At 44.3% G+C, this 27,500-nt stretch overlaps 1 protein-coding gene across 3 annotated transcripts in view; it reads right to left on the bottom strand.

Moving 5' to 3' along the window:
- The window catches only part of LOC135102909 (uncharacterized), a 54,269-nt gene that overhangs the window by 1,669 nt on the left and 25,100 nt on the right, over positions 1-27,500 (bottom strand). For all 3 annotated transcript variants that reach the window (XM_064008560.1, XM_064008558.1, XM_064008559.1), the window contains one exon: positions 1-1,989. This exon is cut by the window's left edge and continues 1,669 nt beyond it. In XM_064008560.1, coding sequence (XP_063864630.1) covers positions 1-1,989 — 1,989 coding nt within the window. The remainder of the gene's footprint in view (positions 1,990-27,500) is intronic.

The raw sequence follows: 27,500 nt of genomic DNA, 5'->3' as shown, positions 1-27,500 counted from the left end.
CAAGACGTCGGCTGTGGGCTGCGTGGGCCTCTTCCTCAATCGAACTGTTCTGAGAGTTGCCCGTAGTTGCTGCAGACTGGGACTTGCTTCTTCCTTTTCCTTATCTATGTGTGGTTGGTCTCGCTCCTTGTTCGCCTTTCTGTGTTTATGTTTGTGACCTTTTTTCTTGGACGTCCTGTTCAATGAAACTTCCCCCTCTGTGGAATTCTGTACACTCGGCAGGCCGTAACTGCTAATTTTTCTTTTTTCGTTTTCCACTAAGTCAGTGAGGATACGATCTAGTTTTCTAAGAAATTCCTTAGTATCATCTTTGCAGTTATCTTCAACAGGAAGGAAAGTTTCGTTAGTCTCCTTGGGACTTCTGTTCTTCTTTACACGAGAGGTAGATCCAAGACCAAGTCCTCCCGACGCCCTGACTCTTGTAGCCGATCCAGATCTTGACGAGCTGGAAGAACGACTGCTGGGCGACCGCTCAACCTTCTTAGCTTGTCTGCGTCTCGACCGACTGGACTCGCCTCCAGATCGCTTGTGGGCAGCCTCAGTACGCCTGCCAATGCTGGACCTTTTCCTGTCAGAAGATTTATTTGGTCTTGATCTAAGCACTGTCTTCAGGTCAGCCGCTGGATCTTCGCTACTACTGGAAATAGTTTCGGTTTTAGCTCCTCTATTAGGTGATTTGTCTCTGTACTTAATGAAGCTGAAGAAATTGTCGTCATCGCTTCTACTCTGATCAATACTCACACTGCGCTGCAAACCTTCGTTACTTTTGTATAGTTTTTTTCGTCTGGAGGTGTAGACGTCGAAGCTCCTGTTGTGTGTCGACTTTTTGGTGGAGGCATCATGTATTGCCCTGGAGTCATTGGCATATTGTCCTGTGCATTGGCCAGGGTCGTCACCACTTTCGCTGTTACTTCCGTTGACAGCCCACCACGGTCGGCCATGAGAATCAGGAGCCTTGTCTCCTTTCTGCTGGCCGCCCTCCGCTCCACTCGCCCGCAACACTGGCTTACTGATGCCTTCCACTGTGCCTGGATCTGCGGTGTGGACGTGTCTCCAATCTTCTTTATTGTGAGTTTCTGAATATTCTACTTTCTTGTAAAAGGACTTTATATTTGCACTCGTCTTTGAACTGGATGTAGTAAGATGTTGACGTCGTCTGAACAGCGAGAAACTATTTAGTTTACAGCGTTTCCGTTGTCTCTGACCCCAGTAGGTCACTTTGCCTCTTAGCCGGCGTATGACAGTACTTCCCCAGGTTACAGCCTTAATTTGATCTCTGTCTGGTTGTTTGGCCTTTACTGCTAGCTTGTAGTTTTGCAAGTTATTGTTGGGATCGTGGTGCTGGTGCGCAGTGTGGGCGAGAGGGCAGCGATGCTTACTCTCCTCGACACCGTAAGACTTTGAGGAACAACAACACATCCCCCTTTTATTTGAAGCAGGTGATGACGCTTTACCTCTGAACCGAGTGGGCAACATCCACCATACGAGGAACCGTAGGTGGGGGATGGAGGCACCACTCCTTGCTGGCAGTTCTCGTGGATCGTTCCTCCGGAGACTGGTAAGGTGACGATGATTACATGCAACTAATCCTCGACAAACAGATTGGAGTACCAGTCCTCTCACTCTCGCTTCACTCGCTCGTGCCTCACTCAGAGTCCGTTGTACCCAACTGCTTTGTTTCCCTCCGCGATCGACTTTTCTCGCTTTTCTCCCAGCCTTTCTCTCTTCTTTTCGCTGACAAGTCTCCACAGACCCTTCTGTTTTCTTGCCAGCTATCATGCCCTCACTCCAGCACTCTCCCTCGGGGTTAATGGACAGGAGTCGCTCCTCCGCGTCACAAACACCGAGGTTGGGGAAGCTGTCTGGAGCGAGATGCGGGACGGTGCTAGGTTGGGAGTAGGCTGGTGGGACGCGGAGGAGGGCAGATGAAGGAGAAGGGGGGGAGAGGGAGGAAGGGATTTTGGCGATGCAGCAACTCTGGCGTCGGTACTGCAAAAAAAGAGAACACAATTAGGAGTCATGGAATGTATCGTAATTAGCAGAAAATAAATATTAAATCAGTCCAATTGCTTCAGATCTTCTCAGCAGTATACTCGGCATATGGTTGTGAAAAGATCAAGTAGCTTAGTATTTAGTGTAAAGTTAATTTCAGACATTTCACAGACTCTTTGCAAGTTTTTACTCGAGCGATATGCATTGTGTGAGGATTCACTCCGCGGATGAGGTGGAACTGTATGCGTCCATTACCAAGCTTCCTATTCATCGCCGGAGAATGGTAACTCCAAGTCGATGGGTTCCTGGTGCAGCACATGCCTCGCATTTCCCTCCACAGAGTAACGATGAACGTGTGAACGCCAGAGTGAGTGGGGGAAGCATGGGTGTGGTTGGGATTGCGTGTTAGTGTTGTGGAAGTGAGACACGCTGGGTGGGAAGAGACACGAGGTGTGTGTCTGCCGTATGGGATACAGGGATGGAGCTGCTTAAAGTCCGGGTGTGTTGATGGTGGCGAAGGCTGGAAAGGAGGCGTGGCGGCGGGTGGAATTTGAGGACGGCTGGGAGAGAGAGAGAGAGAGAGAGAGAGAGAGAGAGAGAGAGAGAGAGAGAGAGAGAGAGAGAGAGAGAGAGAGAGAGAGAGAGAGAGAGAGAGAGAGAGAGAGAGAGAGAGAGAGAGAGAGAGAGAGAGAGAGAGAGAGAGAGAGAGAGAGAGAGAGAGAGAGAGAGAGAGAGAGAGAGAGGAGGGGGTGGGGGACGAGGGAGTAGGTGCTGAGATCTGAGATAGTTTGAGTGGTACAGGGTGTCATTGGTGGGACAGGGTGTAGGTGTACCGTCCGGCGGCGGTAGTGTGGGTGTGGGCGGGGAGCAGCATCACGCCCGCGTCTCCAAGCTATTGATCTCTCTCACCACCCACCCACCTCAGAGGAAAGAGCCGGGACTCGTGGGCGGCGTGGGTGGGAAACTACACGATGGACTAGACCTAGTTTTTGCATAGACACAATCTCTCTCTCAACACATGCAAGGAACTGCGTAACTTTGTGGCTGCACGGCGGTGGCTGCGACGAGGGTGACGGAGCACAGGCCTGAAGCAAGTGTGCCTCTAGAGTGAGCAGGGAAGTGGAGATCACCAAGATGAGAAATTCACGAACTCGTTTACACCATGTAGGGCGAGGTGGTGACGGCGGCGGTGCTGACGGGAGGAGGAGGAGGAGGAGGACGCGCTTGTAGGAGCCGGAGCTATACCCTTTAAGGTCTGCTTCTGGGATGTCCTTTGCCATCAGGGACTGCTGTTTTCTCTGCAGTGCCCCTGTCCGGCTGTGTTGTGCCCTCCCTGCCCTCCCCTTGCCTCGTCCTGAACCCAACTACACATGATCTTGGTCTGGCCTGTGTCGTCGGTGTTACTTATCCTCTCACCTCCTCGGAAAGTCTTGCCTTGGCCTGCCTCACACAATTCTCTCCTGTCCTGTCTTTACAGCCTCTCTTGTTTCGCCCTCTTAGATTGTACTTGAACTTCACTTGGCATGTCTTATTCCACCCTATTAGCTTCTCTTATTCTCTGATCTAACCTTGCCTTGTCTTATCTACTTCGCCGCTCGCCTTACTGATTAATGTACTGTTCTTTACTTTACCCTTCAGTACCTTTCAGTTTACCAGCAAGGTTTAATTACTTTCCCACCCTTTGTACTTCTCCACCGCAAATCATTATTACAGATCGAGGGGAGGTCATTGGTATGCTGGGGTGTTTTTTCGTCCTATATTAACTAAATTTATGATGAAGTTACTTTACTGGATGACATAATGATATAACGAATGAGGGAAGCGAATTGGAGTGCAGTAAGGTTAGGTCAGGAAATGTTAGGCTAGGTTAGGTTAGGTTACGTTAGGTTAGGTCAGGTATGGTTAGGTTAGGTTGTGTTAGATCAGATTGGGTTAAACTAGGTTAGGTTAAGTTAGGTTAGGTTAGGTTAGATCATACTGGGTTAAACTAGGTTAAGATAAGTTAGGTCAGATGAGGTACGATTAAATTAGGTTAGGTTTGGTTAGGGAAGATTAGGATGAGGTAGATCAGACTATGTTAGACTAGGTTAGATGAAGTTAGGTTAAATTAGGTACGATCGAGTTAGGTTTGGTTTGGTTAGGTTAGATTAGGTTAGGTTTGGTTAGGTTATATTAGGTTAGGTTAGGTTTCCGTACCATGTTAAAGGGTTATTTCCACTCAGTACTGAAAAGAGAAGTGATTACTCTCATGCTCATTAGGAAGTGTTTTACTCTATTGCATGGGGCGGATTTTTGCCAGTATAATGAGAGAGAGAGAGAGAGAGAGAGAGAGAGAGAGAGAGAGAGAGAGAGAGAGAGAGAGAGAGAGAGAGAGAGAGAGAGAGAGAGAGAGAGAGAGAGAGAGAGAAGATACAAAAGGGAAAAAGGCAAAAATAACAAAAAAATGGAAAATTAAAGGGAAAAAAAAGAAGTCAGAAAGAAGAGGAAGGAATAAGAGAGAGAGAGAGAGAGAGAGAGAGAGAGAGAGAGAGAGAGAGAGAGAGAGAGAGAGAGAGAGAGAGAGAGAGAGAGAACGCAGTCTGGAAGCGAGGGAGAAGAAAAGAGGGGAGATCCAGGACGCATAGTGGTGCAGAATAGATACAGGAACCTTACCACCACCACCACCACCACCATCTCCTCGCCTTCGCCCAGCTAGACCCATCCCCGCAGCAGCAGCAGAGGCACCACAAGGAAGCCTAGGTAAGATTATTCCTCACGGCCGCTGAGAGGTTAATTTAGTCGCTTTGTTCGCAAGCGCGCTGATCTAAGGGTCACACAGGTCTCGCACCTTTAATACTCGTCCAAGGGCATTGTCACCGGCGAGCCTCCCACGTCATCGAGTGTCCCAGGAAAGGCGGGGAGGCGTGGCGGGCTGGTGGTGTGGGTGAGGAAATGCAAGGGCGTGGTAGGGAACGGTTTATTCACGCAGGAGTTCGGTAATGGTGTGAGGAAAGGTGCTGTGTGTGTGTGTGTGTGTGTGTGTGTGTGTGTGTGTGTGTGTGTGTGTGTGTGTGTGTGTGTGTGTGTGTGTGTGTGACGGGGAAGGAAGAGGGAAAGGTGGTGTGTGTGTGTGTGTGTGTGTGTGTGTGTGTGTGTGACGGGGAGGGAGTGAGAAAGGCGGTGTGTGTGACGGGGGAAGGGAGAGGGAAAGGAAGGTGTGTGTGTGTGTGTGTGTGTGTGTGTGTGTGTGTGTGTGTGTGTGTGTGAAATCTACGATAGTCTTGCTCGTGATATCTCTGTCCGCCAGCTGTTGGCTTTCCAGAAGATGCTCAGAGCTCATACAAACTGATCTATGGGTGAGGCTGAAACATCACACGCAGCACACACCCAAAACCTTTGCCCAGAGAGAAGCTCGTAGACTATTCTGAAACACTATGCTCTCTCACCACGACTCTTTCCTAAGGCCACAGAAATGATGAAGCGCGTTCTCAAGACTGTTTCCTGTTAATAACATAGGAATCTTGCTAATCTCTCACTAGAATCATAAAAACACCTTTAAAATTTAAACCCGTGTCACTTCAACTATAGGGTTTTGAAAAGTGGAGGTGCAGCTAAGAAGTGTTTTAGAATATGGTCCACAGAGAGAGAGAGAGAGAGAGAGAGAGAGAGAGAGAGAGAGAGAGAGAGAGAGAGAGAGAGAGAGAGAGAGAGAGAGAGAGATTACCTCTGTGCATTACAAGTGAGTTAGTAAAACCATTTCTGGCGGGGTAAATGAATAACCAAGTTGCACGTGATTGAGTTGCCTTATAGTGAAGCGTGGTGAGGTGAGGGGCACATACTGATAATGGTGACGGTGCAGGGATGGTCAGCTGATAGTGGTAATTCGGTAGCTTAGATGGCAATGTGTTGATGGTGTGGTGATGGCGATGATGGTGATGATAGTGCTGTGTTGTGATGGTGTCGTGGTGGTGACAAACACAGGTGTGTGTCTTAATGATGCTGATGATGTTGAGGTGCTGATGAGGAGATGGTGATGAAGGTTAAGTGCTAGTTGTGATGGTGGTAATAAAGAAATGCTATTGGTGATAATGAAGTTGTGATGGTGAAGATGACTTGGCTATGGTGATTATTAAGTGTTTTGGTAATAATGTACGTAGTTCTGGTATTGATAATGGTGGTGCTGGTAGTGATGGTGAGATGTTGACGTTAAGGATGAGGTGGAAATGGTGACATGGTAAATCTCTCTCTCTCTCTCTCTCTCTCTCTCTCTCTCTCTCTCTCTCTCTCTCTCTCTCTCTCTCCACGAGTTACGGGCAGCGCCCTAACCTCGTTGCGGCACCAAAATGTTCATTCAGTCAATCAGCCTTTACGGGATTGTGTCATAGGTGGAATATTACAACGCACGCTCGTCAGAGGAAGAACTACAACCCATATTTTGAAGCGCTGTATTCCCCATAATGACTATTTTCAAAGGCTGCAAAGATGATTAGCTAGGTTTGCAGTGGTGTGTCTTCCCACTGATAGTACAGAGGTCTTGTTGAACTGTCACAAGTCATGGAAACACGCTTGAAGCCTATCCTCCCTCTAAGTAACTCCAACAAGACCGTGTTTTTAAAAATATGTAGTCGAGGAAAAGCGCTGAAACATTTGGGAACTCGGTCCTATCTCATATCCTCTCATATCCTCGTCCCTCCCAAGCCAATACCATTATTTTCCAGCGCAAACCAATCACTTCATTCCGAAGCAAGAATAGCATTCCAACGGACGCTCTAATGATGTATCCACGCCCCCCACCCCCCAGGCACAGAAGCTCTCCCCAGGCACAGAAGCTCTCCCCGGCCACAGAAGCTCTCCCCAAGCATGTAAGCTCTCCTGAGGCCTATTACGGAGGTGTTCTCAGACTATTATGCATCTCCCAAAGCTTATTACATTGCTGTACTTTGGAAAGATACGAAGTTGTACGGCTTACATAATAGATGGAGCATTACGCCTCCTTTCCTCAGTCTACGGAGACTGGTGGGAATTACGGCGGAGAGAAAAAGGGAAGAAGTTTAGTTGTTGACGTAAGAGATGCCTTTGAGCTGTTTGCTTCCGTCTCTTGCCGCAAGTTCCGAGAATTTCCTTGTTTGTTCCTGTGGCATTTTTTAAGGGTTCTGGAAACGGAGGTCAAGTATGTGGCATTATTATTTATAGCTTATCAGATGACTTTCTCTCTCTTCTCATATATATATATATATATATATATATATATATATATATATATATATATATATATATATATATATATATATATATATATATATATATATATATATATATATATATATATATATATATATATATATATATATATATATATATATATATATATATATATATATATATTGCTCATTAGATCTTACATAGTCGGCATTTGGTCATTCATTTTACTTTCTTTCTCCTTATTAGCATCATTGTTATTATTCTATTTATTCATTAGCTTTCACTCATTAATACATATTTTGCATTAATACTATAGCGCATTCAGGTGCCTCGGATGCTCCTTCCTCGCATTTAGTAAAAAATTTCAAATACACACACACACACACACACACACACACACACACACACAAACATAGACACACTCGGTAGCTCAGTGGGGAGCGTCCTCGCGTCCTCGCCTGCCACTCGAGAGGTCGCTAAGGATTTTCAGTGACAGTGAGCAGTTAGCGTCCCCCTCGAGCACGTGATGGGTGTGTGAAGTGTGGAGTGAGTGAGGCCCTGCCGTGCCCATAGGTCGCTCTTTTATCAACTCCAAGCTATTTCCAGGAAGGCAACGGTTGGCGGGCATGAGTGATCAAGACCATGGTGAGAGAGAGAGAGAGAGAGAGAGAGAGAGAGAGAGAGAGAGAGAGAGAGAGAGAGAGAGAGAGAGAGAGAGAGAGAGAGAGAGAGAGAGAGAGAGAGAGAGAGAGTTTAGACACAGGGAGGTGACTAGATAAACAGACAGATAAACAGATCGATAAGTAGATGGGTAGATGAAGGGATGGATGGACGGACAGACACACTTACGTCATCACCAATACAACTTTGTTCCAGACCACAGACCCGGAAGGGATCACGCCATTGTGTGGGGATCGCCATATAGACCTTTGCTCCTCACTCCACACGCGTCAGAAAAGGTCAGGCCTGAACACGTAAGGATGCAGAGCTGTATTGGGAGAAGAGGGCCTGTAGAAAATTGACGGATGCTGCACAGTTGTCCCAGGAAGTGATATCATATAATACATAAAGTTTCGTACTAAAATTCTGTATCGGATAATTACCTTTACCTATCACATTCCCAATTCTTGGACCTTGTTTTATTGTAAAGCATTTCATGAGTCCCACAGTCCGTGTATTAATATCTGTTCGATTTGTAGACATGAAATTAACTGGAACTGGTGACATCACTTCTTGGAGCGACTAGAGATGGCTGTGAACGGAAGACTGAAAAGAGATGTAATAAATGCTGAAATAGAGACATGTTTGAGGGCTGCTTTAATGTTGCATTGCTGAAAACTAAGAGTTACGAACAGCTGTACATTCATAGAGTTCGTGAAAATATAAGTCTAACTAATAAGAATTTTGATGGCGATAGGATGAGAAAGAAGTAGACGTAAACATTGACACAAGAGGTGATGTAGTGAGGGAGAATGAGTATTGTGTACAAGATGATAATGTGGATGGTGGATTGAGATTATCTTAAGAAAGAATACTGGGAGGTAAGGAGCAAGTTATCGGAATGATGCTAGTGAGAAAAAAAAAGAAGAATAGGAGAGAGGAAAGATGTCAGGGAAACAGTTATAGGTGTTAATTAAAATTGTTAAGAAAGGAAGAAATATGTGAAACCAATATTTATCATCACGAGGAATGTTTTTTGAGAGATTAAAGAGAAGAAGGGAATAAAGGACATACGAGTATATATATATATATATATATATATATATATATATATATATATATATATATATATATATATATATATATATATATATATATATATGAGGAAGGTTAAACAATTGAGTGAAGAAAGCGAAAGGAAGGTGGGGCATGCAGAGGGAGCAGTTAATAAAAGCTCCGAGGGGTGAGGCAGGAAAGCACGACAGGAGCCTGGCTGACCTTTGTGAGGGCCGGCCTTTTTTATTTATTTATTTATTTATGTATATATTTTTTATTTATCACTTGTTTTTTTGGCGAAGTCGACTGGCTGAGATGACGGTGCATGGCGGCCTTTCTAGCAGGGTCGCAGCGCCACCACGGGATACATACAATCTTGGTTCCTCAGCTGTGCCTCGTCTGCCTCTAATAGCTTGGGAGTCCCACCGCCTGCTGATCTTAAGGTCGCCCCTGCATGCCACTAATTCGCTTTTCCCTCCTCAAATACTTCGATCCCTGCTTCAAAAAAGCCACGACGCCCTCAATTACCTCGCCCTGCTTTTCCCGGATGCAGCTTCAGGACACTCTTTGCATACTTAATTCTGTATGGAGTGGAATGACCCTTCACGAGGAACACATCAGGGTTTGAAATAGGTCACTCAGACTCCGTGATTTGTAGTTATAATCGTCAAAGAAAGAAAATTATATATGATGTCAGTTATGAAGATATTTTTGAATAGAGCGCAAAGAATAAGAGGAAAATAAATAACGATATGTTTCAGTGAGGAGAAACGAAAAGAATGATGGACGAGGATATGCGTAGAACATTGATTGAAATGTAGAAAGAGGATAAAAGGCTGAACTAAAGAGAATTAGAGAATGGAAATGGACTGAAAGAATAACGGAGAAAATATAAAGTCAAGTCAAAGACAATGATGAAAAAAAAAGAAAAAAAATACGAGAAAATAATCTGTAAAAAGATGCAGCAGCAGACTGAAAGGTCACGGAAAAGCCATCCCCGACACGCGTAAATATGGAACAGGATGCAGGAAGGGATAGGTGGACAGGGTGACAGTGGAAGGAAGCTGTGAGGGTGACTGGTAATTGTGAGCATGGGAGGAGTGCTGAAAGGTAGAGATGCAACTGAATGGATGGTTAATAATTTTGGAAGGAAAGAAAAAGGTATAGACAAGGAGTACGGTATGAAAGCTTTGGTATGGATGGTAAGGGAGAAGGGGATGAGAGAGAGAGAGAGAGAGAGAGTGAGAGAGAGAGAGAGAGACGAGAGAAGAGAGGAGAGAGAGAGAGAGAGAGAGAGAGAGAGAGAGAGAGAGAGAGAGAGACTATAGCACTGTGACGACGCAAATTACAACGCCGCTCACGAAATTATGTGACAGCTTAAGTCTGAGTCACACGACATCCCAAAACGTCACCTGTGTCTGGGTGTGTGTGTGTGCGTGTGTGTGTGTGCGGTAAGGAAAAGTGGGTACAGTACGATGACTTGACTGAATATATGAAAGAAAATGTGGACAAGTTGAGATGATTTACGCTTTCCTCTGTGCCATTGGATGGTGTCGAATGCTACCTCCAAAATGTTCCTTTCCAGAATTTCCAGGTTATTAAATTTCTTCCTCGATTAGTTTCGAAAAGTTTCTCGTCTTCATCTATATGCAGCTGTAACATTTAGTGAAGAGTACGCACCTACGTGTAGGGAGAGAGAGAGAGAGAGAGAGAGAGAGAGAGGAGAGAGAGAGAGAGAGAGAGAGAGAGAGAGAGAGAGAGAGAGAGAGAGAGAGAGAGAGAGATACTCGGTGTATATTACCTCATGATAATATATTAGAAAATACGAGTTAATGGCATCCTGATGAAGAAAAATTCCTCTAATGTAAATTGACTTTAATTTTTAGTGTCTTTTTTACATAATTGACGGTTATTATTCACGGCACCGATTGGGAGCTTCACTCAGAATGTAAATTAAGTCCCAATTCTGTAATTTTCGTTACTAAATGTTATATTCATGAAAATGATTTGAAGCTTTGCACAGAATATGAATGAAGCCTCAGATCAATACCTTGTGAGTGTATGTGTGTGTGTGTGTGTTTATGTGTGGGCAGGAAGGTCAGCAGGAGGACGCTGGTGTTCTCTTTCTGTCTGTATCAAGTGATGGGTGTGCATAGCGAAAAATTACACTGCAGCAGCGTGACGCGATATTTTCCTTGAATTGAAACCTCGGCTGGAACCATTCACTGGATACGATTGCTTATGGTAAGGTGGGTAGTGTGGAAGGGAATAAGAGAGGACCGTAACACTGCTCGGTTAAGTGTGTGTGTGTGTGTGTGTGTGTGTGCGGCTCAGATTTCACAAGCAGGCAGTACAAATAGGAGGACTTTAAGTGTTTACTGGAATTTAATACGCTCATGTTCACAAAATAATCCTTTTAACTGGTATTATGGCTTCTCAAGCCTAATGTGAAGTGGTTTAATGTAAGTTTAAAGAATTTCGAAACACAACGCCTGCAGCAAAATGAGTGATCGAACTGTTCAAACTTTTTAATGCCTATAGTTACAATTTTTTTTTTTTTTCGGTGAAATGATATAAGGATACCCAAGTGAAGTAATGTGTGTCACGGTATCATTAACAGGGAAAGGGATCAGTGCTACAAACAATGTCAATTGTGTTTTCATTGGGTATATTTGACACTGCAAACTTTACATAATACACATACTCGTATTGTTACTTTTTAAATATATGCAATTACCTATGATATATATATATATATATATATATATATATATTACTTTTAGTTTGGTACGGGAAAGAGAGGTAATAACCGTAATTACAGTGTGAAGCTTAGGAAACTTTGTGAAAAGTTTAGAAACGAGAGCACTAATGGAAGAGGTAATGAGGAAAGTAATGGGTTACGAGACACATGTTAGGGATCCTTACTCATGGGTCTCAGATGAAGCTAATGGGTGTGAGACGAGTAGTGGTTTGGTCTTCACATTTCGTAGAGGTACCATTACGTATAATATGGAAGTTTTAATAGGTGAACATGGTGTGTGGTAAATCTCCATCATAATATGTAATGTATTACGTAAGAAAAAAAAAAGAGTAAGAAGAAAGAACAAAAGAAAACAGAATAAATAAAAAGAAAGAAGAAAACTAGTTAAAATATAAAAGAAAAAGAAGAAAGAAGAAGGAATAAGAAAGAATAAAGAAGAAATAGAGACGACGGATGAAATAGGAAAAAAACAAGCCGGTCACCGCACCGGAAGGAAAACTCTCACCCGATATAAAGAACAATGGAATTCTGGCGAATAAATCGTTAAACAAATACAGACACAGGCAGGACACACGCAGGACACAGCAACAGGAGGGCGGCCACAACACTACGTGGGTGAAGGCAGCCTGGGACAAAAGGAGATTAACAGTAATAATGTAGAGGACAAGGCGGAGAAAATGATCAGTAAGGGAAAGTCGGTCAGGAAGCGATCGAGGCACCAGTAGGAAAGAAGATTAGCCTATAAAAAAATATCAACGCCCACTTAATCTCCACCTCCAAATTTGCCCCTATACCCTGACAGACGTTCTGGATCAAGTACCACGCCTGTGGGCGGATCATATGTGTAACTGAGGAACGTTAATAGTACATATGTTTAATGTTATGAAACTGAAGATAATTTTCTGAGGGAAATAGACAGTCCCAAATAATTGTATATGAGTAGAGTGACAGAGAGAATTAGGTAGTAGCAGACACAGAGGCAGAGGTTCCAGAGGGCCTGGCCTGAGAGGGGCCGAGATGGACGGAATAACTTAAAGTAAATGAAACTTGAAAGCGTAATGCAATCTAGAAAACAAGTATCTTATTAAAGGAAAAGTATGATATTTACATGATGTTTTATGTTTGGTATAATGGGTTTGCATGGTGTTCGAAGATTAACTTAATTACGGAATATTTACGGTAATTTATGTGATGCTGATATCATGTGTGTTTTTCTAACAACATTAATTGCACCAGTTGAACATTAGCTGTGTTTATGAATATGATATTGTTTATTCTTGTACGATGATTACGTTAATTAATGAATATGTCGAAGAAAATTGATATAAAGTGACACCAAAAAACCTTTAACGAACTTAAGATGAATGCGAGTAAGAACTTTCATGATGACTTGTAAGAAATGTAAATAGTATTAATTAATCAAAATCTGAAAATGTTTGTGAGTTTACTGTAGCCTATAAATACCAGATCCATGCAGCATCTCGGTCGCGACAGTGTCTGAGTATCATAAAGGGAATGGGATACGTGGGATAGGGTAAAGGGAACTATATAGTGTATGGTAAAGTGATTGGCGTGGGTGGTGAGTGAAACTGGGTGTGTGGTGAGAAGGACTGTGGGGTGTGTGGTGAGAGGGACTGAGTGTGTGGTGAGAGAGATTGGGTGTGTGGTGAGAAGGACTGGGTGTGTGGTGAGAGAGATTGGGTGTGTGGTGAGAAGGACTGGGTGTGTGGTGAGAGGGACTGGGGTATGTGGTGAGACGGACTGGGTGTGTGGTGAGAGGGAGCGGTGGGTGTGTGGTGAGGGAGCTTAGGATGCTTATTAAAGAAAACGGTCAGTGGGTAAGAGAAAGGGAGACGCTTGGAGGCTCTTATTGACCGCCATAAATGTGTTACAAGACCCAACTAAAAATAGCCCAAATTCCTCAGACCGATAGCGCTTGTACCCACGAGCCACGAGCATATACGTAAGTCTATGTTGATATGATTTAACCGCTCTCTCTCTCTCTCTCTCTCTCTCTCTCTCTCTCTCTCTCTCTCAGAAGAGAACTCTACAAAACAGAAGCAAGATAAATGGAAGTGTGTTAGGTTGCAGGCAGTAGTACGAGTAACTGACATAGAGATTAATGTTGCCAGGTTGCCTAAATGAGTATGTTGAAAATGCCAACAAGGGAGGACTCAAATGAGGAGGAGAGGGAAGTCACTAAAATTATTGTTGAGATGCTAAAGAAAGAATTTATGGAAGGGGTGATAGTTATAAATCTGGAAACTAACCAGTACATCACCGGACCGATAAGTTGCCAATCTTAGGTAATAAATTCAGTCCCAATCCCTGAAGCACTGGAAATTGACACACGGAGAAAGAAATTGGGAAGAAATAAGTGCCGCTATTAATTCTAAAGAGACCGACTGGGAAGTGTTGGATGCAGGAAAAAAATGTAGTCATGGGGTGATATTAATGGCGCTAGTAACAGATCACTCGGAAACCCAGCAAATCAGGGAAGGTCCAAACCTTAAAGGGAAGGACGAGCTGTTGAAATTGGAGTTTGTATTCGCCAGGGACCCAAACAACATACAAGCGATGAAACACAGCTGCCCTCCGAGTAAAGTTAACCATATGACCACTGAGATGGAAGTGTTGGAGGGGAGTGTGAGGGAGGAAAGCCAAGCACACGGAAAGGCTGTATATAACTGAAGAAAGATTGATTTTAAAGCATCACAGAAACATTTTGGAAGACTTGGACGTGGGTGAACTGAAGTGAACACCATTTTTTTTTTTTTTGCTAAGAGGAAATTATTATTATCATTTTTTTTTTTTTTTATGTGTAAAGGAGGCTGGTTGAGGAATGACAAATTAAACTCTCTTTTCATATAACATTGAGCAGCAAGGGGTTATGATGCCTGCTTCTTTTCTTTTCTTTTTTTTTCCGAACTCATTCTTTCTACCAATACCTTCATTTGACAAAGTAGTGTAGATGGAGTCTAGAGGTATTTTCCATAATTTTTCACATAAGGTTTTATGAATATTGTACACAGTATTTACTATGATGCTGACTTGAAAGTAATGAAGTGAACAAGTCATACTGCTTGGCTTGTTATATTTCAATTGTAAAACTGTTTAGATATTGATTTGTATCTAATGAAATATAACTGGAATGATCTAGAAAGGGCAGAACCTTTATTTATTAAGGTTCATGGGTTTTCCCACGCGCATGGGAACGTTTGCGATACTTGAAGACTTTACCTGTATCCAGTTGACTATGAAGACCAAACCTTGACAATCTCCCCCACGCCTTTTTAAAAAGTGTTTCTCATAATGAGACACGTGCATGCCTCGTCATTACCATCATTAGCCGCGGTGTTTTCAGCCAGACGGCTGTACATTCTATACATTCTGGCCACAAGGATGTATTCATTCAAATACATTACTTTCACTGATAGCACTTTTCATTGCGTATATTTTAATATCCTTGTTTAATATTCTTCCCCTTGTTCGAAGTGAAAAACAATAATACTTATTTCTTATAAAATAATTATTGAGTATTGAATTATTGCGAGGAATAGAAATGTGAGTATAACAAGTGGATGCGTCTGGAACAGCACACCGCTGAACTGAAATTTTGGCGCTGCAGTATGATGACAAATGACAGGCCATGCCTGTACTGGATGCTCTGTTTTCTTTCTTTTTTTTTTTTTTTCAAAGGGATATAATGAAAGGGCAATGAAATTTACGAATGCATTGAAATAACGAGAACGAAAACGAATAATGATGACTTTAATAAATCATACAGTAGAATGGGCTTAATAAAACACAGAATATAATGAGAAGAAAGTGTGATGAAGAATCTTACTCTCTTACGAAAAGCAAAAAATAATTATGAAAAAAATAGGCACGAAGGAAGAAATAAAATATGAGGATGATGAAATCACAAGGATTTGCCTCGCCCTGCAACAATGTGGGAAAGCAAGATGAGGCAAGATGAGGAAATGTGTGAAATAATAAATCATAGTTTATCCTGTGTTTACTGGGATGAAACATCTCTGTAGGGGAAGAAGTATTGGCTGACCAACAGGAAGTCTGGATGGGTTTTGAGGGGAGGTATGTGAGCGACATCTAACAAGACCACTGTGGTCATTAATTTGGGTTAAAAGATCAATTCTAGTGCCATCTTCAGTGGGTGGTATAAATAGCACTCACTTGATAACAGCGTGGTGCAATGTCATGTTTATATATAAACTGTGTGAGATAATTATCGAAAAAATGGCAAAATTTCTTACTAAACTTCTGTCAGAAACTTCGTCCATCGGTCGAGAGAGAGAGAGAGAGAGAGAGAGAGAGAGAGAGAGAGAGAGAGAGAGAGAGAGAGAGAGAGAGAGAGAGAGAGAGAGAGAGAGAGATGACATTCGAGCATGACGCTGAAAGCAGTAAATGGACTGGAAACAGTAAACAGAGAGAATATGTGGACAAGACCTGACAGAGAGACAAGAGAGCATGAATATGAAATAAGAAAATACTAATGGATGCTTACATTGTGGGAAAAGTCCAGCTGCCCAAGTAATAACACTGACTCCTGGCATAGGGCAGAGGCACAAGTGTTATGGATAAAAGTAAATAAATAAATAAATAAAGTTAAGTTGTTTGAGAAAAGAAAATGCGGGTAAGGATCAGTTTTCAGATCCTACAAATAATAAAACTACACACACACACACACACACACACACACACACACACACACACACACACACGTTATGATGATGATGATGACGATGTTTTAATGACTAGTTTACGAATTAAAACACCGTTAAAATCCATAATACTTCAAAAATGCAAAAAAAAAAAAAAAAATGATGAAAAATACATTTATAAAACAAATACAGAACAAGTCATAAAGTTACTATCATACTTAACACACACACAGACACACACACACACGCTATTTACTGGTAAGTGGTCTGTGTAATACCCTTGATGTTGTATGTCAGTGTCCCTTGGTGATGGTGGTGGTGGTAGTAGAGGTGGTGATGGTAGTGGTGGTGTGGGGGGAGGTGATAGTGGTGGTGTTGGGGGGGTGGAGGAAAAGGAACGGACCCTAATACCAGCTTCCTTGGTCACACTGGCGCCTAGAAAGGACTTCATTACCTTCCTGATAAAGACAATGACGAGACTCTACCTACCTATATGCATACTCTCTCTCTCTCTCTCTCTCTCTCTCTCTCTCTCTCTCTCTCTCTCTCTCTCTCTCTCTCTCTCTGCTGATCCAAATAACTGCATCACGAATTTTGCTGACGGCATAAAAATCGAAAACCTGATTATCCCCAGCCAAGACAGATTAAACTGAAGGCAAGGCGGCATAAAACAGCGGCCTGCTCACGGGAGGGAAACAGGTAAAGCAATTAACACTGACAAGACGGAACGCTCCTCGACCGTCATATAAAGATTAGAAAAGAACATGAATACGAAACACTGATGCGCGTAACAAATAATAATAAAGTAGTTTTTTTTTTCGTTTTTTTTCTTTCAATTCTTTCAATTCTTTCAATTCGCAACACATCAGCGGCAGAGGCTCAGGTTTCTTCACGGCATTCAGTACAGCGGCTCCGTAACATACCACTAGCACCGCCTTCACACCTCACGCTCACAGTTGCAATCCCTCCTCACCTTACCAAGAACACTGCCAAGCTCCACACAAACCATTCAGTGTCCTAATCCGCGCAGAACAAGGAAGTTGATCCCCTCCTTGCTTAGTTAATCTCGCACAAATCGGAACCGCCGGATGCTGTGTATGTTATTTATCGGAAAACTCCTTCCCTCGTAATTGAATATTTTAAAAACTGCGCAAGGATTCGAGGACGCTGAGGCAACACAATTACTCGTATTTGATTTCACCAGCTGATTGAATGCAGTGGTCCGCAAATCAAATGTAGAAAACTATTTTGTTAGTGGATTTTAACCTGGAGCAGCAGCATTGTTAGGGAACAATATTTTAAATCCGGCAAAAAGAAGAAGAAGAAGAAGAAGAAGAAGAGGAGGAGGAGAAGGAGAAGGAGGAGGAGGAGAAGGAGGAGGAGGAGGAGGAGAAGGAGGAGGAGGAGGAGGAGGAGGAGGAGGAGAAAAAAAGAAGAAAAGGAAAAGAAGAAGAAGAAAAGAAAGAAAGAAAGAAAGAAAGAGAAAGAAAGAAAGAAAAAGAAAGAAAAAAGAAGAACAAAAAGAAGAAAAAGAAGAGAGGAGAAAGAAGACAGAGAAGACAAAGAAGAAGAAGGAGAAGAAGAAAACAAACAAACAAACAAACAAACAAACAAACAGACAAAAAGAAGAAGAACAAGAAGAAGATAAAAAAGAAGAGAGGAGAAAGAAGACAGAGTAGACAAAGAAGAAGAAGAAGAAGAAGAAGAAGAAGAGGAAAAGAAACAAACAAACAAACAAACAAACAAAAAGAAAAAAAAATGAAGAAGAAGAAAAAGAGAAAAAGAAGAAGAAGAGAAAGAGAAGAGAAGAAGAAGACAGAGAGAAGACAAAGACGAAGAGGAAGAAGAAGAAGAAGAAGAAGAAGAAGAAGAAGAAGAAGAAGAAGAAGAAGAAGAAAAGAAGGAAAAAGGAGAAGAAGAAGACGATAAAAAAGAAGAGAGGAGAAAAGAAAACAGAGAAGACAAAAAAGGAGGAGGAGAAGAAGAAGAAGAAGAAGAAGAAGAAGAAGAAGAAAAAGAAGAAGAAGAGAGGAGAAAGAAGACAAAGAAGAAAATGAAAAAGAAGAAAAAGAAGAAGAAGAAAGAAAGAAAAGAAAACTAAAACACCATCCTTAAGAAAACATTAATTAAGGCACCAATATCGTGTTACGGTCACATTACTCGTGTGGAACATGACACACAGACACAAAGGTGGTGCTGGGAAAGGAGACAGATATATATTTGTTATCAGCGTATTATTCTCTACCTGAAGACACCATAAGCAACACGAGTGCCAGTACATTACCCTAACACATCCATTGTCTCGGGTGCCAGACTTATCGACACCCAGCCTGCGTAGGACACTGGAGGCTGTTATAGTGTTGTTTACGAGCATTATATCCACGTAATTACTATCAAGCCTCAGCCGTTGTGGCCCCAAGCTTAGAGTGAGATGGGGAGGTGAAGCAGCGGTGAATCTAGACAGTTCCCCAAAGTACTAATCTTCAGGTAGAGGCAGGTGACCCCCCGGCTCCCGCTGCTGCCCTTCACTCCTTTTACAACCCACCCAGGAGGCATCAGAGGATCGAGTTTGTCTGTCTGTCTTTCTGTCTGTCTCTGTCTGTGTCCTATGTCCGTCTGCTGTTCGTATGTGTATGTGCATCCGTCAGTCAATCTGCGCTCTCTCTCTCTCTCTCTCTCTCTCTCTCTCTCTCTCTCTCTCTCTCTCTCTCTCTCTCTCTCTCTCTCTCTCTCTCTCCTCTCTCTCTCTCTCTGTCTCTCTCTCTCCATCCCTCCCTCCCTCTCTCCCTTTCCTCCCTCCTTCCCCTCACTCACCTGCACTCTCTCCTCATTCACATCAACTCATTTAACTAAGCACCTGTGAAAACGCTTAGCGCCCCTTAACTGCTGGCAGACCCCCGCACCATGCCACCCTCGCCCTACGTGTGTACCTTCCGATGGTGGAGCACGGAGAGGACTGACCCACGCCCCTTCATTAGTTCCTGCAGCGTCTAGGAAACATTCAGGAATCGAAGGAAAGAGAGAGAAGAGAGAGAGAGAGAGAGGAGAGAGAGAGAGAGAGAGAGGAGGAGAGGAGAGAGAGAGAGAGAGAGAGAGAGAGAGAGAGAGAGAGAGAGCACAAAACTTTTAGCTGCGTGTCTGAGCGAGAGGGTGGTGGGAGGGGAGGCTGCCTTGGTGGTGATGGTGATGGTGGTGGTGGTGGTGGAGAGGGAAGGGGTACGGGAGGAAGGGGGCGAGGCTGTGTGTAGGGGAAGGAAGAAAAGGAAGGAAAGGAGGGAAAGGAGAAAGGGAGGGAAACACGCTACTGACATCACGCCAAGATAAAGCGGTTTTTTCTCTTTTTTTTCCCCTTTTTTTCCTTCTTTTATGTGTGTGTATATGGGGAGAAACACGCTCTGAATATTGGTGGTGGTGGTGGTGGTGGTAACAGAAGTAATTACTCCCATTGTTGTTTGTTTTTTGTCCCCGTGATTGAGTAGTAGTAGTAGTAGTAGTAGTAGTAGTAGTAACAACAACGATTATGGTGGTGGTGGTGGTGGTGGGTTATGGTGATGGTGGCTGTAAGAAGGATCGTAGAAACGTTATAGACGCGCTGTGGCTGTGGCGGATGCTGTGAACGCTGAGGAGTGACGATTGCTGTAGTGATGGTGATGACAGTGCTTGAGGTGATGCTGGAGGAGGGCGGCAAAAAATATAACAACAAAGAAAGAGAAGATGGCGATGGGGGTGATGGTGACTGCGATGATGGTGGCGATGGTCGTGCGCATCCATCTGGCTTTGTTCAAGTAAGCCGGAAAAAAATAGCAAGGCAGCTTGACTTTCCATAAAAAGAAGTCGGCGCGGCTCGGGTGGTGCCGCGTGCGTCGGTTCAGGCTGGTGGGGCAAACACTCGCTGTCCGGCTTATTTCGGTACTGCCTATGAGGGACGGGGACATGAGGGCGAGTATGGAGGCTGTAATGGCGGTGGTACTGATGGTGCTGCTGGAGGAGGAGAAGGAGTATGGGAGGGAGGGAGATGAGGAGGAGAGTGGTGGGTGAAGGAGATTGAAGAGGAGATGGAGGATGAGGACAAGGACGAAGACTAAGAACGAGGAGGATAAGACGAAGAAAGCAGAGAAGGAGGAGAAGGATAACGAGAAGAAGGAGGAGAAGGAGGAGGAGGAGGAGGAGGAGGCAGAGTCGGTGGCAGCGGAGACGGAGGAGGAGATCGAAAGAAAAAAAAAAACAGAATGGTAAGACAGAAAAATGAAGTCACAGAAATGGAGGAAGGAAGAAAGCGAAGAAACTAAAGGAAACCTAGAAAACATTAAACACGGGAAGAATGGAAACCCGTTTGTGGTATTTTCTTCCTTTCTTTTTTTGTTTTCAGCAACTGAGCCGCAGCGGGTGAAAGGGTTAAGCATTTTGTTGAAGGGGTGAAGATGGTGAGAGAGAGAGAGAGAGAGAGAGAGAGAGAGAGAGAGAGAGAGAGAGAGAGAGAGAGGAGAGAGAGAGGAGAGAGAGAGAGATACGAGTAGGAAAAGAGGAAGAAAAAGAAAAAAAGAGGGATAAGAGATATCTTGGTATATTGGAGTCTCTCTCTCTCTCTCTCTCTCTCTCTCTCTCTCTCTCTCTCTCTCTCTCTCTCTCTCTCTCTCTCTCTCTCTCTCTCTCTCTCTCTCTCTCTCTCTCTCTCTCTCTCTCTCTCGCTTCATTCATCTAATTAATCGTACATATTTTGTTTATTCTTTTTACGTGACTTTGTTTATTTTGCAGAGTAATTAATGTGTGGCATCACTTCAGCCTCTTACCTTTCATCTTTATCACTTCTTTGTCTATTGGCTTCCTCCTCCTCCTCCTCCTCCTCCTCCTCCTCCTTCTTTTCTTGTTTCTCTTTCCCCCTTTCCTCCTTTTTTCCATATCCTTACTTTTCATTCCCTTTCATGTCTATTGGTTTCCTCCTCCTCCTCCTCCACCTCCTCCTCCTCCTCCTCCTCCTCCTCCTCCTTCTCCTCCTTCTTCTTCTTCTTCTTGTTCTTCTTGTTCTTGTTCTTCTTGTTCCTTTTCTTCTTCTTTTTGTGGCACCGTGAAATCAATCAATCACCATCATCACCATCATCATCATCATCATCATCATCACCACCATCGTTATCATCATCATCATCATTGTCGTCATTGTCAAGGTTACAATTTCCAGTACTAACATCACCATATCATTCTTATTCTTGTCCTGTTCTTGTTATTCTTCTTCCTCGTCTTCCTCCCCTCAACCTTCCCCCTCTCTCTCTCTCTCTCTCTCTCTCTCTCTCTCTCTCTCTCTCTCTCTCTCTCTCGCTCGTCACAAAGGCACTATTAAAGCAAGATTGATTTTTTAATATTAAGCATGCGTAAAATGGAAGGGCTTTATGGATGGACTTAGATCCTCTGCGCCCCCTCCCCCTGATCCCAACTCGCCAGCTCCTCGGAGACGCCCTGGTCCGCCCTCGACATGCACGGGACCTTATTGGAGAGAGAGAGAGAGAGAGAGAGAGAGAGAGAGAGAGAGAGAGAGAGAGAGAGAGAGAGAGAGAGAGAGAGAGAGAGAGAGAGAGGAGATGAAAGAAGGAACGGTAATGTGACCGAAATTAATTCCCTCGCCGTCCATCCTTTCCCTGCTCTCCTCCTCCTCCTCCTCCTCCTCCTCCTCCTCCTCCTCCTCCTCCTCCTGCCCCCTCCGCCTGCTCCCTTCCCCCAGCCAGCCAGGAGGGAACACAAGCACGCCGTGAAATTATTAATGATCGAGTGGCTCTCAGGTTTTCAGGACGCCTCGCGCAAATCCACATTGACCGCCGTGTACAGGCAGTCACTCCGCCCTTGTTTGTCCTCACGCCACGGTTCCTGGTGGTAGGGGGGATGTAGGGTTGCCGCTGCTGAGTATAGGAGATTTTACATATGGGTTTTTAGTTGCTGGTTATTTTATTTTATCTATTTATTTATTTATTTATTTATTCGTATTGGATATTTTTTTTTTTTTCCATTGGACATTTCCTCTCTGGTCTTTTACTTGTTTATTTTCTTTGCCTCTCCTGAACTTTTTTTTTTTCTCTGGAGATTTTCCCATCAGGACATTAATTTTCACCCTCATAACATTTCTCCACTCTGCACATTTCTCTCACCTGACCTTTCCCAACCTGACATTTCCCTTCCCTGCCGGACATTTTCCCTCGCCAGACATTGCCCCTTCACCTTTTCCCCTTCACCTTTTTTCCTCTTCGGACATTCCCCTCCCCTCCCCCTGACTTATCCTTAGTGGACTTTCTCTCCCTCATGATATCCTCTCCCCTTTGCTTATTTGTGTAACAAGTAACCTTACCCAACTTAATCCGTTAAGAGCAATGGTTAATGTCAGTGTTCGGGTATCATAACGCAGTACTATTAGAGATATCCAAGAGGAGATGTCCACAGGGGAAGAATGCTTAGAAGGGAATACCTCCACGGGAAAATCTGTAAGGAGGGAAATGTCAAGGGTTGTGGTGTTAGAGGGATTGGGGGGCAGGTGGAAATGTCCAGGAAGAAATATGACCGAGCCCTGCCTCCACTCTCCGTCAGTGTTCGAGGTATGGAAGTTCCCTCCACCTCCCCTCTTCCACCTCCCTTCCACTTCCTGTCATCCTCCTCCCCTCCTCCTTTTCCTCCTCCCCCTGTCCCAGGCCCGGATTTGGCTCAGGTTGGGGTTATTTTGACAGGAGACGATGATTAGGTGAAGGAGGGAGGGAGGGACGGAGGCAGGGAGGCAGCCGGCCAGGGTCAACGTATACATTGATTGCTCTCCACCTGGCCATTTCACCTGCCTCCCTGCACGCTCCTGTAAACACGTAAACACACCACGTTGCTAAGGTGTGTATTGGGGACAAGTTATTTTAGTCCAGCTGGATGAAATATTTCTTTTCCCGTTAGGTTTTAGTTTAATGAGTAATGACGCCCTTTGTGTTGAGCATTACAATGGTCCGTCTTTGTGTGCCCAGAGAGAGAGAGAGAGAGAGAGAGAGAGAGAGAGAGAGAGAGAGAGAGAGAGAGAGAGAGAGAGAGAGAGAGAGAGAGAGAGAGAGAGAGAGAGAGAGAGAGAGAGAGAGAGAGAGAGAGAGAGAGAGAGAGAGAGAGAGAGTTTGCGTGTTAGCAGTGGCTTTTATTGGTCTCAGCGCTGGGGCAGTAAACATGGAAGTATTGATAGTGGTAAGAATTACGTCGTACAGCATTTGAACATAAGCAGCTGACAGGGCGGGCGGGACAGCGAGAGGGGTGCAGGGCGGCGGTGCACGCTCGGCCCCGCGTTAGCCCCGGCAGGGTGGGCGGCAGCAGCTTGTGGCCCTTCCAGCAGGTGTGTGGTGCGTAGGCCCTCAGGCAGGACAGACGGACAGACACCCGACAGCACCTCAACACATTGATGGGCAGGGCAGTCAAGCGAGCGAGAGAGAGAGAGAGAGAGAGAGAGAGAGAGAGAGAGAGAGAGAGAGAGAGAGAGAGAGAGAGAGAGAGAGAGAGATTTATGGTAAACAAGCAAAAGAGAATGTAAATAGAAAATAGGATTAAAGGAAGTAAATACACATTTGCGCGCGCGCGCGCGCACACACACACACACACACACACACACACACACACACACACACACACACAGAGAGAGAGAGAGAGAGAGAGAGAGAGAGAGAGAGAGAGAGAGAGAGAGAGAGAGAGAGAGAGAGAGAGAAGCAGGCAGTTCGTAAATAATGTCACCTCTACTCAGCTGTACAAACGAGGTGTGAAAGGACGCCCGTAGCTTTTGGCGGCACAGGCTCAGTTCTTCTTCCCTCAGTGACCTCCTTCGCTCTCACGCCCTGAAGAAGCCACTGAGTCAGCCACCTGTGCACCGCAACTCTTCGTACGCCATCAGAGCGGGCGTCCACTGCCTAGTCCGCGCGCGCAAGTTATCGTCTACGAAATTATGAACACTGCAATCATCACGTAACTCGCTCCCCCGAGGCACAACATCGTCCCTACTTCGGCAAATGTGTTTCCTCTCCCCAAGAACACTGTTAATGCTGTGAAAAATGAGAGCACGCAGGGTGGCGGGACGGGAGGGAGTCAAGGGGACGGTGGCGGTGGTGGTGGTGGAGGGCGCTGTAGTGGCGGTGGTGATGGACGGCCACAACGGAGGGGCGTCTTAGGGCGAGGGGGACTTACCATTAAGTATTTTCTGACGAAGAGGATTGAGGAGGGGAAGGGGAAGGGGCGAGTGTCACCTGGAATGGAGTGGGCGGAGTGAGGGGAGAAGTGGAGTGAAGGGGAAGGGACGCTGTATAAAAGGCAAAGTTACTCCGGGTTGTATTCTTCTCTGTGACAAATGAGCGACTGAGGGGAAGGGAAGAGGGAGAAGGCAAGGGTGGGGAAGGGAGGGTGGGAGGGCGGGGGGAGGAGGGTGGGAGGGCGGAGGGAGGAGGGAGCGGAGAAGAGGATAACTGGAAGGGGATGTAATAATGCGAGGGAAAAGTAGAGAGAGAGAGAGAGAGAGAGAGAGAGAGAGAGAGAGAGAGAGAGAGAGAGAGAGAGAGAGAGAGAGAGAGAGAGAGAGCTGCCCGCTGCCCTGTGTATGGTATTAATGGTATCGTCGGCCTGGTGTTGAGGCTACAACGGAAGCAGGGCGGGCGGCGGTGTTCCCCTTCAGATAATACCCTGCTGAATACCCCTCGCCGGCCTAATCCTTCTGATGAGGGGCAATTTTGAGCTCAAAACGTGATCTATATAACGAACATCCTCCACCTCTTTTTTTCCTTCCTCTCCCTCCCTTTCCATCTTCCTTCTCTTCACCCTCGTCATCTTTCTAATCTTTCTTGTTCCATTTCTTTAGTTAAACGCCCCTCCACTAGTGTTTGTGTGGTAGGGAAACGTGATGTCCTGTGCTTCTGTATAAGGTTCATGATCACTCCGTCTCACTGTTTACTTCTAATACGTCCCTGGAGGAAAAGGTGGGTGGCGCGGAGTCTTACAATGTTCTATCCAGTTCTCCTATACATAATTTACTAATGGCAGTATGCAGTTCACCAGAATTCCTTCTTATAGATCAATACTTTTTTTTTTCCTAGTGTCTGTTCGTCTTATGACATCTTATGCGATCTCCCTCTTTCTCAACTAATTCCTGTTCTCATATTACTTTCGTTCTCGTTTTATCCCAGGATTCTTTTACTTCCTCCTCTTCCTCCTCCTCCTCCTCCTCCTCTTCTTTTCTACTCTCCTCTCTCCCCACCCACACCATCTCCTCTTCCTCTTCCTTAAAAAAACTCCAGCACTCAGTCTCCCTCCTTCTTTCTCCGCTTTCTTCACTCTTGCCCCTCAGCCCTCGCCCCTCGCACGCTCCCGCCTCCCTCAGGGCAGACTTCCAACTTTAATGGGATATTTGCCCGTCAATCAGTGGATATTTAGCGCAAGAGCGTGTCACACTGGGGCTGTGGAGGGACTGTTGTTGTTGTTGTTGTTGTTGTTGTTGTTGTTGTTGATGTGCAAGTTAAGTAAAAAGTCTTGCAGCTTGATGAAAACTCAAGGTGATGGTGGTGATATAGGTGGCTGTGATGTGATGTGTGTGTGTGTGTGTGTGTGTGTTAAGAACATAGTTAGGCTAAAGTTTAAGCCAGCACGGGACCAACAATAGCTCATCAAGAGGCCTGGCACGCGCGCATCATTGGAGCCGAGTTTGCACCAGTTCCACAACTATTGTTATCGCCAATGTAACTTACGGGGCTTGTTTGGTTGGTACTGGTTGTGTCGGCATTGACTTAGTGGTTGGCTCTGCACCGTATTCCTGCTACCGTGAGCGGGTCATGGCAATTATTGATGTCTTGATTGTTATTGCTATAGTCATTATTAATATTATTGTTATTATTACTATTGTTGTTGTTGTTGTTGTTGTTGTTGTTGTTATGATTGTCAGGCTTTCACCATTTTTACTACTACTACTACTACTACTACTACTACTACTACTGATACTGATACTGATACTATTGTCTTCGTCTTTTCATCATCATCCTCATTTTCTTCTTCTTCTTCTTCTTCTTCTTCTTCTTCTTCTTCTTCTTCTTCTTCTTCTTCTTCTTCTTCTTCTTCTTTCTTTCTTTCTTTCTTTCTTTCTTTCTTTCTTTCTTTCTTTCTTTCTTTCTTCTTCTTCTTCTTCGTCTTCTTCTTTTCTTTTCTTTCCCTTCCCTTCTTCTTCTCACCCCTCTTATTCTTGTTCTAGTTCTCCATTTACCACCACCACCACCACCACCGCCACCACCACTCCCCCCTTACCTGCGGGGCTCAAGTGCTTGCGTGACGTTCTATTATACTTCTCCCATTCTCAATTATCTTCCTAATGTTCCTTTCCTCCCGTGCATCCTGTCCGTCACTCCGCGCACCAACTGGATGGTATATTGCACCCTCTGTACTTCCCCCTCTGCCGTGACACGTGGCGGTAAACCCTCTTCCTTATGAGTTTGTGTGTAGTACCCTCTCTCTCTCTCTCTCTCTCTCTCTCTCTCTCTCTCTCTCTCTCTCTCTCTCTCTCTCTCTCTCTCTCTCTGGACTCTCTCCCTTCTGCTAATTTCTCTCTTTTTACTCCTCTTCTTTCATCTTTTTTCCTCTTTTCCCTTCTCCTTCCTTCCTTTCCTTTCCTTTGTCCCCTTCTTCCCTTCCTTCTCTTTTTCTTCTCTCTTTCGTTCACTAATCTCTCTCTCTCTCTCTCTCTCTCTCTCTCTCTCTCTCTCTCTCTCTCTCTCTCTCTCTCTCTCTCTCTCTCTCTCTCTCTCTCTCTCTCAACGTCTATAAATGCTAAATTATGAATATTGGCGATAAGAACCTTAATCTCAGTGTACAGTTAGTGCAGCGAAGAGTTTGATAATGTTAAGCAAGAAAAAAAACACCTTGGAATAATTACTGGCAATAATCTATAAATGGACAGTCAATGTAAGACGGCATGCAAAGAAGAAGGAAAGAAAAAAGCCATTACTCCTGCTGTTAGTCTTCACTTAAAGAACTTTTTTATCGATAATGGTCAGATGTCATGAACTGGACTATGAATGCACGCTAGCAAGCAAAAAAAAAAAAAAAAGAAAAAGAAAGAAACAAAAAAAAAGTTATAAATGAATAAAATAGATAAATAAACAAAAAATTATTATTCATCATATTAGTCTCCACTTCGAGAATTT

Source organism: Scylla paramamosain, chromosome 8 (assembly GCF_035594125.1).
Source record: "Scylla paramamosain isolate STU-SP2022 chromosome 8, ASM3559412v1, whole genome shotgun sequence".
NCBI classification, from domain to species: Eukaryota; Metazoa; Arthropoda; class Malacostraca; order Decapoda; family Portunidae; genus Scylla; species Scylla paramamosain.
This window is presented reverse-complemented; position numbering and strand designations above follow the sequence as displayed.